The sequence below is a fragment of the Sminthopsis crassicaudata genome, chromosome 3 (genome assembly GCF_048593235.1).
Source record: "Sminthopsis crassicaudata isolate SCR6 chromosome 3, ASM4859323v1, whole genome shotgun sequence".
NCBI classification, from domain to species: Eukaryota; Metazoa; Chordata; class Mammalia; order Dasyuromorphia; family Dasyuridae; genus Sminthopsis; species Sminthopsis crassicaudata.
In genome coordinates this window covers 501928648-501947204 of record NC_133619.1, presented here as the reverse complement: position 1 = coordinate 501947204, position 18557 = coordinate 501928648, and the positions used below count along the sequence as shown (strand labels likewise).

Below are 18557 nucleotides of genomic sequence, written 5' to 3'. Positions count from 1 at the left end.
AGGAGGAGGATTGGGATGGTGGAACAACTATAGACCATGCCATATGAGAAATAGTCAAAGAGACTAGAACTATTTAGCGTGAAGAAGAAAAGACTTGGGGAAAGATGTGGTAGGTTTTTTTTTTTTTTAAGCAACAGTATTTGCTGTCATTTGGTGGCAGGATTAGATGTCGTTTTCTTGGCCAAGAAACCAGAACTGGAATCATGAGTGGAAATTATAAAGAGCCATTTTTTCAGCTCCATATAGTGGGGAAATGTCCCATTCCAGAAATGGAATGGGCTGACTCCAAAAGTGATTAGGTTCTCCTTGCCATTACTGGAGGTCTTTAGAAGAAACTGAACGATTCTTTGTTGAAAATATCAGAAGAGATTCCTATTCTAGTAAACTGCATGTAGATAGTTTCTAACTCTGAGATTCTCTGACTTGGGAAATAACCTATGGGAGCTTCAGACCCTATGGTGCTTCTTTCTGTCTCTGGTATAGCCTCCTATTACACTTCAAGCCTTATCCTAGAATATTAACTCCTAGAGAATATTGTCCCTTTTAGAGTATCACTAAGTTCTAGGGAGCAATACTAGTGCCTCACATGGAGCCTGACATACAGTAAGTGCTTATATGTAAGAACTGGGAGACAAAATCCATAATCACGTTCTGGTAGCAGCTGCACCCATACCACTGTAGTCTGTTTGGTCTGTCCTTGCCCTTCCTCCTGTGGCTTCCTTCTACAGTTAACCCAGAGGGCTCTATCTGATCTCATCCCTGCTCCTGTTAAAATCTGACTTTTCTTTCTGTAGCCATGGAGTGATGAGAAGATGTAGCTGGGAGTGCAGTCCGGCACTTCTGGAAGGTCTAGGAGCCCAGGGTAATTTTAATTAGATTTGCCTGCCTCCAGGAAGCGTGACTGCTTCAAACCACATTGGGGAGTCAGCATTTCATGTCAATAAATGTAACAAGACTCTTTCAATTCATATTAGTGCCTGGGCACTGGCTTTTGTGCTTCTCCATACGTATCCCAGAGTCCCAAAAGTCAACTGGGCCCCCTTCCCCCTCTCTCTGGCTCTGTGAGGGAGGAAGGCAGGAGGAGGAGTGCTGACAAAAGTGGGTGGATATGTGCTTGTATATACAGCATATGTGTGGTAGCGGGAAGGTTTTATTTGGGTATCAGGATAGAATGAATTGCTTCCCCTCTGACAGAGAAACTGGAGGAGGTGCAGATTGGAGGTGGGGGTGGGGAGGGGAGGGAAGGCAGGGGCCTCCTTTAATTGGATCATACCAGAGCATCATCGAGGCTAATCAGCAAGGCAACACAAGGAGCTCCCCAGCTCAGATTAATGATTGCAATATAATCTGAGCGGATCTGATGATTGGATGCACATCGAGGCTAATTGCATTTATAGGCCCCCAAGTGAGGGAGAGGGGTGGCCTGAGGAGAAGCAGCCCAGCAGGGTGGGCTGCTACAGGTTTGGACCTCGCTGAGGGGCCCCCTCTCCTTCCCTCCCTGAAACACTCCACCCCGGGGCTTTTCCCAAACAGGTGAAAACACACAGCATGGCCTGCCCATTCTCCCTCTTTCTTGGGAGTAATGGGTAATGTTGATCCAGTGCCCAGAGCATGTCAAGCACTAGCTGGCACATACAAATTAGATTGCTGGCTGCTGGGTGAGGGGGGGCAAAAAAGGTGAGGTTAATCCGGCTTCCTCTCTTCTCTCTCTTCCAGTCTCCTTCTTTCCCCTTTGAAGTGTGTAGGTTCCCATGGAAACTGAGATTTCCTGGGGAGGAGCTGAGTGGAAGGAGCTGGGTATGACCAGGTGTTGGGGGTAGTGAGAGGGAAGATGACTCTCCAGAGAATTTATCTCCTAAGCCCCAACTTCTCCCCTAAGGCCTGACCATTCAATCATTAAAGTTTACACAATGCTTTGAGAACCCTGGGGACAATCCACTATAGGATCCTATTTTTGATAAATGAATACTAGCTAGATCTCATCTGGGAGCCAGCAAAAAGAATGAGAGAATAATGGGCATTAGCACCTATTTAGCTTCCCCAGTGAAAGATACTAGATAAAAGGCCCATAGGGCTAGGTCACTAGGGTAAGGTGACTGCCAGAATTGGCAAGACAACTTCCCACAGTGCCAGCTGCGGACAACCCCCCAGCGAGACAGTTCCCCATGCTTTTACTGATGGTCATTTCATCCTGACACAAAGGAACAGGGGCCATCTTTTTCCAATGGCCCTTTGATACTGTAGCCTTTCTCCATTTGTTTTTTCTTTCCTTCTTCCTTGATACTGTAACCTTTCTCCATTTGTTTTTTCTTTCCTTCTTCCTTGATACCGTAACCTTTCTCTATTTGTTTTTTCTTTCCTTCTTTCTTCAGCATAACACATTGCCATTTAGAGATCAAAAAATGGTCTGTACACAAATTACAGATTTTATTACTTAAAATAGCTTTAACTAGTTTTACTCTGAGTGCAGCTAGTTAGTTGGTGGAGTGAATAGAACTCAGAAAGACCTAAATTCAAATCCAGCTACAGACAATTACTAGTTGTGAGCAAGTACCTAGTCACTTAACTTCCGTTTGCCTCAGTTTCCTCAACTGTAAAATGAGCATAATAATAGCATTTATTTGCCAAGGTTGTTTTGAGGATCAAATGAAATAATATGTTTCTGGCCCATAGTAGGTGCTTAATAAATGCTTGTTCCGTTCTTTCTAAGTTTCACTGCAAGGGTGAGAAGTTCACCCTTAGCTATGCTCCTTTTAGGAATTAGCTTTTTCTTGTTGTCCCAAGTGGAAACTACTCTCTCTGAATCTATTTGTACTCCCAAATTACTGGTTTTGCCCTTCCCTAGATTTCACCCTGCCTGCCTTTATCAAGTCAAAATCTTTTTATGGCATTTTCTCTCAGCTAGGACAAGTCCCTAAATGACCCTTCTGCTTTCAAGCCCTTTCTAGTTGATTTACCCCTCCTTACTGCATTGGCATACCAAATCATAATGCTATTTTCTTTTTACTCTCTCATATTCTCTGAACTACTTTTCTGAACATTGTTTCTGTATTTCTTATGTCGATCCCTTTAACCAGGATCACGTATTGAGGCTTCTGTCACATGTACCTTCAGAAGTCCATATTTAGTTTATTCTAACCTTCATACATTTGCCTTTCTAAGGTTTTTTTTTTTTTTTTTAACATTACAAATACCCTTACTTCATCCAGACAAACCCATATATATATTTAGGAAAAGGAATTTTCATCATATTAGAACAACCCACTCACCCACACATTCTTATTTCTTCTTTTCCTGGAAAACAACAAAAATATATAGTTTTCCTTTTGACTACCAGCTAGATGCTTGACTGCCCTCAGGTTTGTCCCACTGGATAGGTCACATTGAACCAGGTGGAGAGTTCAGAATACCTTGGCTCATCCCTTCGGTCTACCTAGTTGGAGAAAGTTATTCATTATAACATCTGTAGGAAATAGCTGATTAATAGCTCCCAGCCCCAGAGTAAGGTAAACTAATCCATGTGTTGGATTTGATAGGTTTTCATTTTCATTCAACTGAGATTAATCAACAGGCAAGAAAAAAAGCTTAGAGTAGTAGATAGTCTTGGATTAGCATTCCTAAAGACCAAGCTGCCTCAGACAAGCTGTGTAATGCTGGATCAAAGACTTTTTGAGCCTCACTTTCCTTATCTGTTAAGTGGGGATAATAATAGCCTTTTCCTCACAGTTGTGAGGATTAAATGAGGTAAAATATATGAAGTACTCTGTAGAGATTTAAGTGTTATATACATGAGAGTTATTTCTTGAGTGCTCACTAGGTACTTTGCACTATGGTAGATTTTCCACTGTACTATAGAGTTTATTTTTTAATAGTATTTGTTTTTCTAATTATGTGGAAAGACAATAACATTCATTTTTTAAAATTGAGTTCCAAATTTTTTGGTACCCTCCCTCAACTCCCTCCTCCCTAAAATAGTAAATAGTTTTATATAGTTATGCATGTACAATCATGTAAAACATATTTCCATATTGATCATGTTATAAAATAAGAAACAGATGAAAAGGGGGAAAAACACCAAAAAATAGAGAGAAAATAGTGTGTGCTTCAATCTGCAGTCAGACTCTATCAGTTCTTTCTCTAGTAGAAAGCATTTTTCATCATAAGTACTTCAGGATTACCTTGGATCATTGTATTGCTGATAATAGCTAAGTCATTCACAGTTGAACTTTGTATAGTATTGCTATTACTACCATGTTTTCCTGGTTCTGCTCACTTTACATCAGTTTGCGTAAATCTTTCTAGATTTCTTTTTTCATGTCTTATAGCACAGTAGTATTCTATTCCATTCATATGCCACAGCTTGTTCAGCCAAGTTAATGAGTATTTCCTCAATTTCCAATTCTTCGCTACCACAAAAAAGAACTAACTGCTATAAATATTTTCACACAATAGGTTATTTTCCCTTTTCTAAAAAAATCTCTGAGATACAGAATGTAGGAGTGACATTGTGGTATGCAGTTTAATAGCCCTTTGAGCATTATACCAAATTGCTCTTCATAATGATTGGATCAGTTCACAACTCCACCACCTGTGCTTTCTCTGTCCCAGTTTTCCCACATCCCCTCCAATATTTATTGTTTTCCTTTTCTATCATAGTAACCAATCTGAGAGTTGTAAGGTGGTATCTCAGAATTGTTTTAATTCATTTCTCTAATCAATCATGATTTAAAGCATTTTTCATATGACTATAAATAGCTTTAATTAACTGCTTGTTCATATCCTTTAACCATTTATCAATTGGGAAATGTATTCTTAGAATTCTGTATTCTAATAAATTTGACTCAGTTGTCTATATATTTAATAAATGAGACCTTTATCAAAAATACATGCTGTAAAAGTTTTTTTCCTAATTTATGGGCAAAGAACCAAAGAACATTATGAAATGCAAAGTGGATTATTTTGATTACATTAAATTAAAAGATTTTTTTGCACAAACAAAAGCAATGCAGCCAAGATTAGAAGAGAAGCAGAAAGCTGGGGTGAGGGAGGGATTTTTACAGGTAGTGTTTCTGATAAAGGCCTCATTTCTCAAATATATAGACAACTGACTAAAATTTATAAGAATACACATCATTCCCCAATTGATATTTGGCCAAATGATATGAATAGACAATTTTCAGAGGAAGAAATTAAAGACATTTTTAGTTATAAGAAAAAATGCTTTAAACACTTGACTAGAGAAATACAAATTTAGACAAAACTCTGAGATACCAGTTCACACCTATCAGATTGGCTAAGATGACAGGAAAAGATAATGATAAATGTTGGAGGGGATATGGGGAAAACTGGGACACTAATGCATTGTTGGTGAAGTTGTAAACGATCTAACCCTTCTAGAAAACAATTTGGAACTATGCCCAAAGGGCTATCAAACTGTATACATTTTGATCCAGTAGTATTAATAGTGTCTTTATTCTAAAGAAATCATAATAGAGAAAAAAGATCACACAGTCAAAAAATATTTGTAGCAGCTATTTTTATGGTAGCAAAGAACTGGAAATTGTGGATACCCATCAATTGGGGAATGACTGAATAAGTTTGGGTATATGAAAATAATGGAATATTATTGTTTTGTGAGAAATGATAAGCAGACTGATTTCAGAAAAGCCTAGAAAGACTTACATGAACTGATGCTAAGTGAAGCAAGCAGAACCAAGAGAACATTGTACACAGTAACAGCAAGATTTTCTTATGATCAACTATGATGGACTTGGCTCTTCTCAACAGTGTGGTGATTCAAGGCAATTCCAGGAGACTTGGGATGAAAAAATGTCATTTGCATCCAGAGAGAGAACTATGGATGTAGATTGAATGTGAATTGAAACATAGTATTTTTACCTGGTTTTGTTTACTCATCTGTTTTTTTCTCATGTTTTTCCCCTTTTAGTCTTATTTTTTCTTGTACAACAGGACAAATATGGAAATATGTCGAAAGATTGCTTGCTGCCTTGGGGAGGGGGAGATAAGGGAGGGAGAGAAAAATATTTGGGACACAAGGATCTTACACAAATGAATGTTGAAAGCTATCTTTATATGTATTTGGAGAAATAAAATACTTTTGAAAATTGAAATTTTTTTAAAGTTTTGTTTTCTAACTTTCTGCTTTCCTTCTAATTTTGGTCACATTAGATTTGTTTAAGTGAACTCTTTTTAATTTAATATAATCCAAATTATCTATTTGATATCTTGTAATATTTTGTATCTCTTGTTTGATCATATATTATTCTCCATAGATCTGACAGATAAACTTCCTTGCTCTCCTAATTTGCTTATGATATCACCCTTTATATCTAAAACATGTACCCATTCTGACTTCATCTTAGCATATGATATAAGATGTTGGTCTATACCTAGTTTCTGCTATATAATTTTTCAGTTTTCCCAGCGGTTTTTGTTAAATAGTAAGTTCTTATCCCATAAGGTTTATCACACACTATAGAAACTTAATATTATGTCTAATATACCTAATCTATTTCACTCATTACCACTCTATTTCTTAGTTACTACCAGATAGTTTTGATAATTGCCTTTTTATAATAATTTAGTTTATAATATATTAGTGTTATATTGTGAAGTTTAGAATTCAGCAAACATCTAATAAAGTTATGTGTGCAAGGAACTGGGCGAGGTAATGGGTACAGTGTTTGTCCCCAGGGAGCTTAAAATCTAGTACAGATATAGGAATAAATGGAAGATAAATTAGAAATGATCAGCACAGAATGCTCCGAAAAATGCAAGGAAACCTTATTCAGCTTCTTTATTTGAGCAAGTGTATTGTGGTGAGAAAAAGAGGCAAGGGTTGTTAGCATCTTTTATTTTTGCTTTTGACAATTGTTTCAATTATTGGTTCATGAAGACTACTTAGTTCATCTTTTGTTGTCTACATTTGTACTTCATATTTATCTTAATGTTTTATTTATACCACTATAGTAGAGCAGGATATCGTCACAGTAAAATGAAGACTTGATTAGAAAACCTATTAAAATCTATATATCAAAACAAAAATATAAAGGAAAAAAATAAATTCAAGGAAGAAAGCATTCCTTATGAAGGAGTAATTTAAAAATTCAGGAAAAAGATGGTGTTTGAATTACACTTCACAAAAAAACAAAGATGTTCATTAGCAAAGATGGTGGCAGGAGGTAGATGAGGGTGTGTGCATGTGTGGGCGTGTGTGTGTGTGTGTGTGTGTGTGTGTGTGTACACGTGCTCGTGCAGAATGTGTTTCAGGCAAAAGGCATTGTATACATAGGGTCAAGATCAGGAAATAAACAGCTAATCCTCCTTGGCTGAAGCCTAGAATCTGCAAAAGCAACACTAAAGCTGAAAAGGTAGATTAGTGTCATAGTACAGCTTAGGTAGGATCTTGTATGCCAAGGTAAAGTAATTTATATTTTACTTGTTAGACAATGGGGAACCACTGGAAGTTTTAAGTTTAGTAGTGACATAATTAGAGAGAGTTTTAGGAATAGGGTTTGGCAATTATGTGAAGAATGGATTGGAGAGGGAAAATTTTGTGAAGATAGTGATCATTTAGGAGGTCCTTACAATATATGGATAAGAAATAATGAATGCTTCAACTAGAGTCCAGTATATACCATAAGAGGTCAAAGGAAGTGGAAAGAAATGTCAGTGAAAGCTGGAAGGAGCACAAAAGCAGTGGGATTTGAGGCAGGCCTTAAAATTAGGTAGATTGTGGAGCACAGAAAAGAACAAAGGAAAGGGAGTAAAAGTGAGGAAGAAAAAAGAGAGTGAAAATCAGCAATGTCTTCTTAAGATAATAAGGAGACTGGCCTGTTACAGTGAAATGTGTATACTGGAGAATATGTTTTAGTGATAAAGTGAAGCCAGATTATAGAAGGTTCTTCATAGTAAGGCAAAGGAGTATAGCTTTGGATTCTAATGTAGGATCTTGAGATTTCTGGATTTCCTGTTTCTTGGAACTCAGAACTCCTCTTCCACTGTTCAATTTTGGCTCCCAGGCATGAATGACTCTTTCCATCACAAGTTCATTGAAATTGACCTGAATCACTTAATTGTTGAAAAGAGCCCACAGACCCAAGTCTTTGTGGATATTATGTGATTCTACTTAGGACTCAAAGTTCCCATTGGAACCTCTATAAACTGAAAAGGATTCAGTTAGTCCACTTTTGGGGTTAGGCAGTGGTCTTTTTTCTCCCAGAGGGGAAAAGAGGCTTAGATTGTGATTTTGTTATTATTGAATGTTATTTCACTCATTTAACAAAGTTAGGGGGAGCTAGGTGGTATGATGGATAGAGCAGCAGCCCTAGAGAACCTCAGATGAAATCCCTCCTCAGACACTTATTAGCTGTGTGACTCTGAACAAGTCACTTAACCTTATTCTCTTGCCTCTTCTCTCCTCTCCCCACTCTCCCCAAAAAATTAATTTTTAAAAAATGATGTAACTACCATTCTGCTGCTTCTAGAATGAGAAAATTGCCTTAGGGCACTGAAAGTTTCTGACTTGCCTAAAATCATTCAGCCACTTTGGGTCAGCTGTGGGACTTGAACTCTTATTTTCTTCTGACACTGTTGTTAAAATTAATGAATGAATGAATAAGCACAGAAAAGCTGGCAAAAAGAAACTCAAGATGAAGGGGGGAGGGAGGTGCAGAGCTGCACAAGACTAGGCAAGTGAGGGCAAAGGAGAAACAAAGACCCTCCTGTGATTTTTTTTTTTCTCCCATGAAATCTCTTTGGTCAGCACCCTGGGAACTAAAGCTTCCTAATGAAGTGTCTGAGAGGGAATTTTTCTAACCTCTGACCCGAGGGTGTTCCAGCTCCAAAAAGATAAAACTCCTTTAACTCTATAGGTTCCCATAACATTCTATTACAATGGTCTGCTTGGGAGCAGAGGACAGTTTCAGGACTATTTCCTATAATACCCTCATTTTTTCCAATTGACCCAGTCATACAGTAGGTTTGGGAATTTGACATTCCAAATCAGGTCCTCCAACTCCAAAACCAGTGTTCTTTTCTAATATACCACTACATTTTAACAGCAAAGAAGATGCCCTCTCCAAGGAAACCTGAGGGAACCAACTGCCAACCATACACATCTAAAAATGCACTCCCTAAAAATACACCCTCATGGCTGTAGCGTCATACCTGGGATAAAAATATGACCTGTTACCATTTGCCTAACTCTCCCTCATTCACACTGCCTCCGCTCACCATACCCTATGTGTTGTGTATGTGTATATGTGCTAGAGTAAGGGGCAGGGATGGAGGCCAAACCTACTGTGTGACTGTGGGCCTCTAAGATATTTTTCCTTCTCTCTCCCCTCCCTACTTGCTTCAGTGCCCCCAGCAAAGCTCATCAGAAACCAGGCCCATTCCATAACTTTTTAGAAGCTGAAATATGAGCCGAAGGCCCTGAAATGATGCCTTTGGAGAGGAAAGGGGCGGCACAATGCCAGAGAGGATCCTGTTGTTGGCAGTTGCTTTGTGTTCTCAGATGAGGGGGAAGGAGGAGCAAGGAATAGAAGCACAGCCCAGAGGAGTTAGAGGAGCATGGTGTAGAGGAAAGAGCCTTGGCCTTGGAGTCCAAAAGTTCTCACTATGCATTCAGGCTTGGTGATTGTGGCTTTGTCATTTGACCAAGCTCTCAGAGACTCAGTGCTCTCATTGGGAAAAGCATTTGGGCTAGACTTCCTCATAGGTCTTACCCATAGTTCAAAGATTTTGGAGCTAGTTTTTACAAAGGAGAAAAGTGAGATCTGGAACACTGAAGGAACTTGTCCAACTTTCTAGATTAGACACAGAATTTAAGTAAGTAGCAGAGTCAGGATTCAAGTCCTTTGAACAACGTGCTCTGTCAACCCTGAAGCCCCATGAAAATCTGAATAGTAAGAGTTGATCAGGACATATTTATTCCAGAATATCCTCCAATGTTTCCCACATAAAGTGTTTTATAATGCCATACCATTGGAAAGAAAAGTGGAAAAGGAACAGAATAATGATAGGGGATAGAGTTCTTGATTGAGTCTTAAGGATTATTATGTTATCATAGGTGCAGGGCTCCCCCCCCCAGTGAGTTTTGCTAAAGATAGAAGACTAACAGGGGTCAATTTTGGTCACTGGTTAGTCCTCCTATATGGTACTTTATAGGCCATCAACAAATAGCTTCTGAATCTGACTCTCTCCAATAGCCTTCGTCCCACCCCATTATTCTAGTCACTAAGAGACTTGAGAGGGCCCAAGAATTTTGTATCCCTATCCATTGAACTACTATGAAGTACCTGGATGCAAAGAATGATGTTAGGGGCTCTGGGAGTTCCCCATTCCTCTCTACCCTTCCCTACTTCCATTGCTCCTCTGGGGAGAAGAGTTGGCTTTTTCAGAGAGCCCCCAAGGTCAGGAACAGGGAGAGCAGAGAAGGTAGGCAGGGTGGGCAGACTGCCACACAGTTGGCTGGGCCTGTAATTGAGGTCTGCTGTCCTGGCCAAGGTCGTGATGGAGGGGATGGCTGAGCGATTCAGAAGGGATGACACTGTGTGACCGTGAATCATGAGGTTTATCACCCAGAAAGAGAACTCAACATTAACGTCTTCCCTCTGTGTATGACCAGTCTCTCTTTGACTCTGACTCTCATTCTCTCTTTTCCTTTAAAAAAAAATTCTGTTTTTCTACTTTCCCTCTAGCTGTCTTTTCTATCTCAATCTCACTGTCTCCATCCCTGGCTTCTAAGGTATGACATTATCTTTTTGTGTCTCTTACAGAGCACAGTAAAAGTTTAATAGTGGCTTGGATTGGGAAAGAAGTTTGGACAACTTGAAGAGGACTCAGCTTTTCTTCATTGAGTCTTAAGAGAAAATAAACTTAAGCTATAATAGGAGGGATTTTAGTTTGATTTAAGAATGGACCTCCACATATTAACAATTCTGATTTTTAGTCCTTTAATGATTAGAAAATAATTTCCTAATAACAAACCTATGAGGTAGATTGAACCAGTATTATTCTTCTCCTTTTATAGTTGAGTAAACTTACACTCAAAGAGGGTACGTGATATTCCAAAGGTCACACATCAATGTGAGGTAGTGGGAAAAGCAGGCATTTGAACTTAGAATTCCCAGGTTTGAATCCAGAATCTTCTACATACCAATCCTTGACCTTGGAGAAATCAACTTAAACTTTTTTGACCCAAGTTTTCTTATCACAAAATAAGGGAGTTTCCCACATACCAATCTGTGACCTTAGAGAAGTCAACTTAAACTTTTTTGACCCAAGTTTTCTTATCACAGTGTAAGGGTGTTGTGCTAAATTATTTCTAGGATTCCTTTCAGCTCTAAATCCTATGGCTTAGGTGTTTTTGAACAGCAGATTCAGGATCTAAACCCCTGCTTCCTAATTCCAAGTGCATTGCTTCTCCTCCCCCTATCACCACCCTCCTTTACTCTGATGCTTCTTGCTTAGAAAACTTAATTTATAGAATTCCTAACAAAGGGAAGTTGTATCAGTTTTTTTCTGTAGATTTATGAAAATGGTCAAGAGTTCTTTCCAAGTACAACTCCTCAAAGCCATGGCAAGGCAACCAGATGACTTTTGGGAATTTTTCTGCCTCGACTGAGGACCTTCTAGTGGATCTTAACCAAGAGGGTCAGGACACTTTGCCAAAGTGCAAAACAGACTTGGGGTGAAAGCCAAAACCTTTCTGAGGCCCAGGGAAAGAAGGGGACAGACCGCACACCTGTACTTTAATATTTGCCTGAAGGGCTACAGTCAAAGAGTCTTGCCCCTTGACCAGGCAGCTTCTGATGCCCCAACCCATGACCTGCCTCCAAGCTAGGCAAACCTAACTGAGAAATTCAAGTGAGATGTACAAAATTCAAAAGAAAAAACTGTCAGATGTAATTAAACCAAACTATAGCTTAAACCCCACAGAAATCAACACATCCACTTTAATCACCTTCTTAAGCCAGCACACCAATTCTTTGAGGGGAGCTTTCTTTAAATCATCAGAATCATACATATCCTGATTTTGATTTTCATTCAGATGCTTCTGGTAAGAGATGGGAAGAGGGAGGGGAAGGAGAGAGGATAGAAAAGGAAAAAGAAATAATAAAACATTATTTGAAATCATTTCTTTCTCCCTTTCTCCCATGAGCAAGCTGTCTCTTGCTCTCCCCTCCTGCCTCTGTCCACACTCACTGTTCCATTCCCCTCCCGATCCCAGGCAGCAGCAGCACAGTGCTGAATGTGCTAAATTAGGCCATTAGAGAAATTCATTTCTCTTTATTAGTCTGTGTCAAATCCTTTTTATTAGTGGCTGGAAACGACCTCTCTTCTGCAGTAAAATGTCATGCCAGTTCAGCCCTTTTATTTGTTCTGCACTGACGAGGCTCAAACTCTCCCTGAATTAGTGCTCTAAGATTTATTTCCTCCAAATTTTGAACGGCTTAAGTGAGGGTAGGGTGGGAGGGAGAGAGTCAGGAGTGGAGAATGAGGAGAGATGGAGAGAGTGGGGGAGAGGCTTGGTTGAGCTCTGGTGGAGGTCAAATGCTCTGAGAACCCAAGAAATAAAATCTAATGATCATCCTCCATATCTCTCACGTCTTCTTTCAAGGAGTTTGTGCTTTATTCCCATGTTTGTTCTTCCTGATTTTTATGGAGAGCAATGGGGGAAAAAGGAAGGCTATGGGAAAGTAGAATTGGTTTGGCCCCATTATACAGAAGGACAGACTGAGGCAGAGAGAAGCCAAGAGACATTCATTTTCAATTCATTCCTCATTCATTCCTTGTCACCAAGCAAGAGGTAAATTCTGATTGCTAGTGGGGAAAAAAAAAACATAAGGGGAAAATACTCATTGGCTCTTAGACTTAGTGTAGTATTCAGCAAAGCTTAATTTTATGAGCCTTAGATCATGGGATAAGAATAATAACTTACTTTTTAATGGTGCTTTAAAGTTTACAAAGCACTTTCCTCAACAATCATTCTGTGAAGTAAATAGGTCATACAGCATTATTGTTTTCAGATCACAAAAAGCAAGGTCTCAAGATGTGAAACGATTTACCCAATGTCACGTAGTTAATAAGCTCCACTGACTGCTAGTACTCAGATCCATGTTTTCTTGAATCTCTTTTTTTGCTATAATTACCAGAGAATGAGGATGGATCAAGAAGGAACTTGAGGTTTAGTAGGGGACAGGGGATCCACAAAGTGCTGTATTAGTATCCTTGTAGTCTCTGCCCTGAAGCCAAGGGAACCTTGCTGGGAGGAGAAAGAAAGGAACCTTTCCCCCAGCACTCCTGAAAGTGTGATTTTACCTTTGCTATTTCTAAAATGGGGGATAATGCCCCTTCCTTCCTGCCTGATGGCTCCTGATGCATAGTGTGAGCCCAGAATGGCAGGCTTTCAGACTTCACTAAGCTTACTGCAGAGTGGTTCCCTAAATGCTAAGCAATTCAGTGATTGCCACCGCCCAGCTGGGCTCCTCATTCCAAGGGCTCCGTGGCCTCTTGGGCCCATGTTCCATCAACTGCTTCTTTACAGAGTAGACAGGCTGTGAGATGCATCATCAGAGAGGTGAGCCTGAGTCTTTTAAATTAAACTTGACCCTTGCTTTGGCTCCCCCACCATGGTGCCTTGGGGAGCTGAGGAATCATCCCAGTCTGGGATGCTGGGAACTTCCCAAATTCCCCAGCCTACTCCTGTACCTTGGGACTAATTCAGAACCACACTGACTTTTAGGCATGGAAGGAAATTAAGGTAGGTAAAGTGAGTTGATTTACATCATAGAATTTAGAGTTAAAATAATTTTAGGGGTCATCTGATCTGGCTTTCTCACTTTAAACTTGAGGAAACTGAGTCCTAAAAAGGTGAAATGATTTGCCTCAAGATGAATAAACTGAGATTTAAACCCAGACCCCTCAAAATCCCTTTGGAATTGTTAAAAATTACTATTAAATGCTATTATTATGCCCCAGTACAATCATTTTCTAGTGATGACTTGAGTTAACACCATCAGCCTCCCAACTACCCCCCAAGCCTCTTGATAGCCCCTCTATACCCCATGAGGATGAATTCCTTCAGCTAGTAAGGCAGGTTACCAATTGTTATTCAGTTGTTTTCAACTCTTCACAACCTGATTTTGGGGCTTTCTTACAAGAATCTTTGCAAGTTTCCCATTTCCTTTTTCAACTCATTTTACAGATGAGGAAGCTCATACAAACAGAATTAAGTCACTTGTCTGGAGTCACACAGCTAGTGAATGTCTGAAGCCAGATTTGAACTCTCTGTCCCTAAGCCCCTTTTTCCTACTTTGCTGTAGGATCATTCATTTCACAGTCACTAAAGGTTTTAAATCAGATGAAGAATAAGCTCCCATGAACCAAGAAGAACAAGAAGCAGCTTGTGGGTCCATTCTACCCCAAACTAAACCCCAAACTAGACATATATGATGCTTACTCACTATGTTGTACAGCAACACACACCAGATATATGTATATATAATTTATTTGTGCAGCCACAGCTACTTTAGAATTATAGCTTCACACCTAAAGGGGTCTTCAGTGCTCCTTGCCTATCCCTGCCAGCTTCCTTTACAGTTTGAGAAATGGGCGCAGAGGGAATAAGTGATTGTTACATAGGAACAGCAGAGTCAGGATTAGAACCCAGCATCTTTGACTCAAAACCCAGTAATACCACACACTGAATACATATACCATACAGTGCTCCCTTACACACATTATTTATAAACTTCATGCAACCCACAAGAGATACCACACTTCCTATACTGCACACATGTCTCCCACAGGCAGCCGCCCCCCACAAACACGGACACACAGAGCTCCCTTTTCTGCTGGGAGAAGCACGCACAGTTCACTCTGCCCAAAAGGAGAGGAATGTGTGGCGAGCAGTGGTAGGGTTGGGGGGCTTGGGGCTGCACTCCCACCACCTGGCATGACTGCTGCGGATTATTAGTTCCTGGTAATTTAGTGCCCTTGTACAGAGTCGATTTGTGCCTTTCATTCCTAATTGATCTAGTGGCTGTTTAAATGGCAGCAGGCATCTGTTGAGAGTAGAAAGGTTCATAAGGCGCAATAATTCATAACACCGTCTGGAATTTGCCTTTCATGTCCCTCAGCTAAACCACTGCAGGGCTCTGCTTAAATTACAGCCACTGAGGCTTTCTTTGGTATTCTGCTCAGGGCCCTGAGAATCTTGCATTAAACTGGGATCAGGTTAGATTAGACTATAATATGCTGTGGTATTAGTGGCTGCAAATGAAGACTTATACTGGAGTTTAACCCCTTCACCTGGTTCTCCCTTTGTCTTCAGCCTGATGGTTGTCTAGCCATTGTTTCCCCCTATCTTCCCTCAGCATTCTCCTGCCTGTGCTCAGAAACTCTCCCAACTCGATGGATGGCAGGGTTGGACTGCCCCGATGCCAGCCCTTTAACTGCAGGCTGCACACCTGCTTGTAGCCTCAGTGCCCAGCTGTTTGTGCGCTGTACCACCCCCCTCCCTAAACCAGAGGGAAGACGGTGTTGCAGGGAAGCTCTCTGCCAAACTAAGCAGCTCAGCTGAAGGCAGGAATTTATTATTCCTTATTCCCCACTGTCCCTGGCTCTGACCAGCCAGGTATGTTGGAGGATTTGGGGGAGCAGCCATAGGGAGAAGTGAGGGGTTTTTTCCATTCTTTTTTCCTTAGTAACAGACCTTTAGGCTTAGAAAAGATCTTGGAAGTCCTCTTTCCCTTCTCCCTGTTCTCTACGTACCCTCTCTTGACTCATAAGTCTTGCCATACTAGACAAGATACCCACTCTCCCTTACTGTGTTCAGTTATTCAGTATATGTGGACAATGGCAGATAAACAACACATCATCTGCTTCTGTGGATGGGCAAATTTGTGTTTGGTAGGGAGATGCTCTGTAGATGCACACCTCCCTTTCTCCTAGCAGCTAGGGATTAGCCAGAGAGAAAGGAGCAGGATTTGACGGCCACAGGAGGCTGAGGAGATAGGCTAGGGAGGGATTTGCAGATGCTTTTCTGAACCCCAGGGAAGGGAATGGACTATTAATAATGGAAGTATCCAAGGTCACACATACATTCTCTCCCTCTCTTCCTCCCTCCCTCCCTCCCTCTCTCTCTCTCTCTCTCTCTCTCTCTCTCTCTCTCTCTCTCTCTCTCTCTCTCTCTCTCTCTCTCTCTCTCTCTCTCGTTTTCCTCCCTTCTTCCTTCCTCCCTCCCTCCTTCTCTCTCTCTCTTTCCTTGTCTCTCTGATTTTAAGATTATTCAATAGAAATATGAGCTATACATGTAAGCAAGCTCAAGCACAGATACTACAAATGTCCATATAGACATGAATGCAATATAATAGCAGCTAAAATTTCATGTTAGCATTCATATGTACAAATACTTGAGCTCGTGCTCATGCATGTGATTGTCTTTAAATAGCAAGGTATTTACACTCAATAGCTACCTATATCCACAGAGGAAATATCTAAGTGGACATATATAGATGTGCTCTTTCACACCCAAAACCACAAGGACAGGTAACTCCGGACAACCAATGATTGGTCAGAGTTCTAATTTTTTACCAATGCACAATTCTGGGGCTTCAATTCAATAATTCAGTAAACATTTATTAAGTTCCTGTTATCTACACTATTAAGCCCTTCCCAGAGTTTTTATTCATTGATTCCTGGTGGAAAAGAGATGAGATTGAGTTTCTCACAAGGTATGCCAGTGAAACTCTGCCGCCCCAGTGATGTGTTAGACATCTGTTGTTCAAGGAAAAATCCAACTATGCTTGGAGAAACTTATCACCAAATTGGTGTCAGTGAACGGCATGGCCACTCTACTCTGTTCTTAAAGTATGAAATATATATGATATGTTCTAAGTGCTAGATGCTGGGGAAAATTTAAGGTAAGTAAGACATGGTGTCTACCTTCAAGAAGCTTGCATTCAAGGGAAAGATAAGACAGGGACACAAATAATGATTATGTAAAATAGAATATAAGTACATAGAGACACATAGAGAGCATACTAAGATTGCAGAAGTTAGATCTCACTTAAGGATTAGGAATGGCTGTCAAGAGAAGGAGTCATCCCAGTTAGACCTTAAAGAATAAATATAATTTCAATAGTTGGAATGAATGAATGAATGAAAAAATTTTAAGCATTTACTCTATACCCAGCACTGTGATAAGTGCTGTGGATATGAATACAAGCAAGTACAATAGTCTCTGACTTCCAAGACTTTATATTCTTATAGGTGAAGAAATCAGTAGGTGAATGGTGGTTGTGGATAGTTGTTTTGGACAGAGCATATGGTGATGAAGTCTTTGGGTGAATTGCTAATACATTCTTTTTTATGAATATTAGTGTTGATTGATTATTGTTCTCAGAACCAGATTTGAAAAGGATATGGGAGATTTGAAAAGGGGAATTATGGAGAACCTGGGAGGGTCCTTTTTGTGTAGAGAGTGGTTCTATGAGAGTAGTCAAAGAAATAGGAGAGTGTGGAGTATGATAGTTAATGATCTATTTTCCTCAAGGTGTAGAATTTTTGAGAAGAGGGAAAGTCTGTTTCTGTATATGGTAGAAAGATGTTCTATAGACATCCATATATACCTTCCTTTCTCCTAGCAGCTAGGACTTAGCCAGAAAGAAAGAAGCAGGATTTAGTGGCCCCACACAAGCTGGGAGTTGATACCAGAAAGGTAGGTTAGTTCCTAATTGTGGAGGGTCTTGAATACCAAGTTTTAATTTTGTCCTGTAGGTGGGTGCCCATATTATTTCCTTGTGAGGTTGGCTTTTGACAGAAATTGGGCACTTCCTCCACTGGTGGATTCTTGGCTCCTGAAATGTCTTTAAAAATAAAAATGGAGGTACCAGTTGAGCAACAACTGAAGCCTTCTGGATGCTTTGTCAGAGTCAGACTTCAGGAACTTCTGATCCCTAGTTAGAGTCATTTATATTCAGGGGAGAAAATGTATTCACCCAATATATTCCAAGTACTTGAGAGAATGATCCATGATATAGGGCTTCCCTCTAAGTGAGGAAAAGCTGTGGAAGTAAGGGTAAGGTCTCCAGTGTATTAAGGAGACCCTGGGATTGCCTACTAAGCAATGTGGCCTCTGTGTGTCTGTGTCTGTGTGCACTGTCGGTGTCCCCTACAGGCACCCTCTCTTCCCACTCCTGACGCTGCTGTTTGAGAAGTGTGAACAGGCCACCCAGGGCTCTGAGTGCATCACCTCAGCCAGCTTTGACGTGGACATCGAGAACTTCGTTCATCAGCAAGAGCAGGAACATAAGCCCTTCTTCAGTGATGACCCGGAACTGGACAACCTGGTAAAGTCTTCTCTCTTCCTTCAGGCAGGCTTCTTATCCCCATACCCTTTCCAACACTACTGCTCTTTTCTTTGAGTAGTCACCAACAGGCTCCCAAACCAGCCATAAGTCAGACTGCCAAGGTTTTCCTTTAGAATCATTTGAGAAATCTCAGTTGTGGTTCATCTACTCTCCTCT

At 40.3% G+C, this 18557-nt stretch overlaps 1 protein-coding gene across 2 annotated transcripts in view; it reads left to right on the top strand.

Moving 5' to 3' along the window:
- PKNOX2 (PBX/knotted 1 homeobox 2) overlaps positions 1 to 18557 on the top strand; it is a 346585-nt gene that overhangs the window by 263312 nt on the left and 64716 nt on the right. For both annotated transcript variants that reach the window (XM_074303895.1, XM_074303894.1), the window contains one exon: positions 18209 to 18380. In XM_074303895.1, the coding sequence (XP_074159996.1) occupies positions 18209 to 18380 (172 nt within the window). The remainder of the gene's footprint in view (positions 1 to 18208; positions 18381 to 18557) is intronic.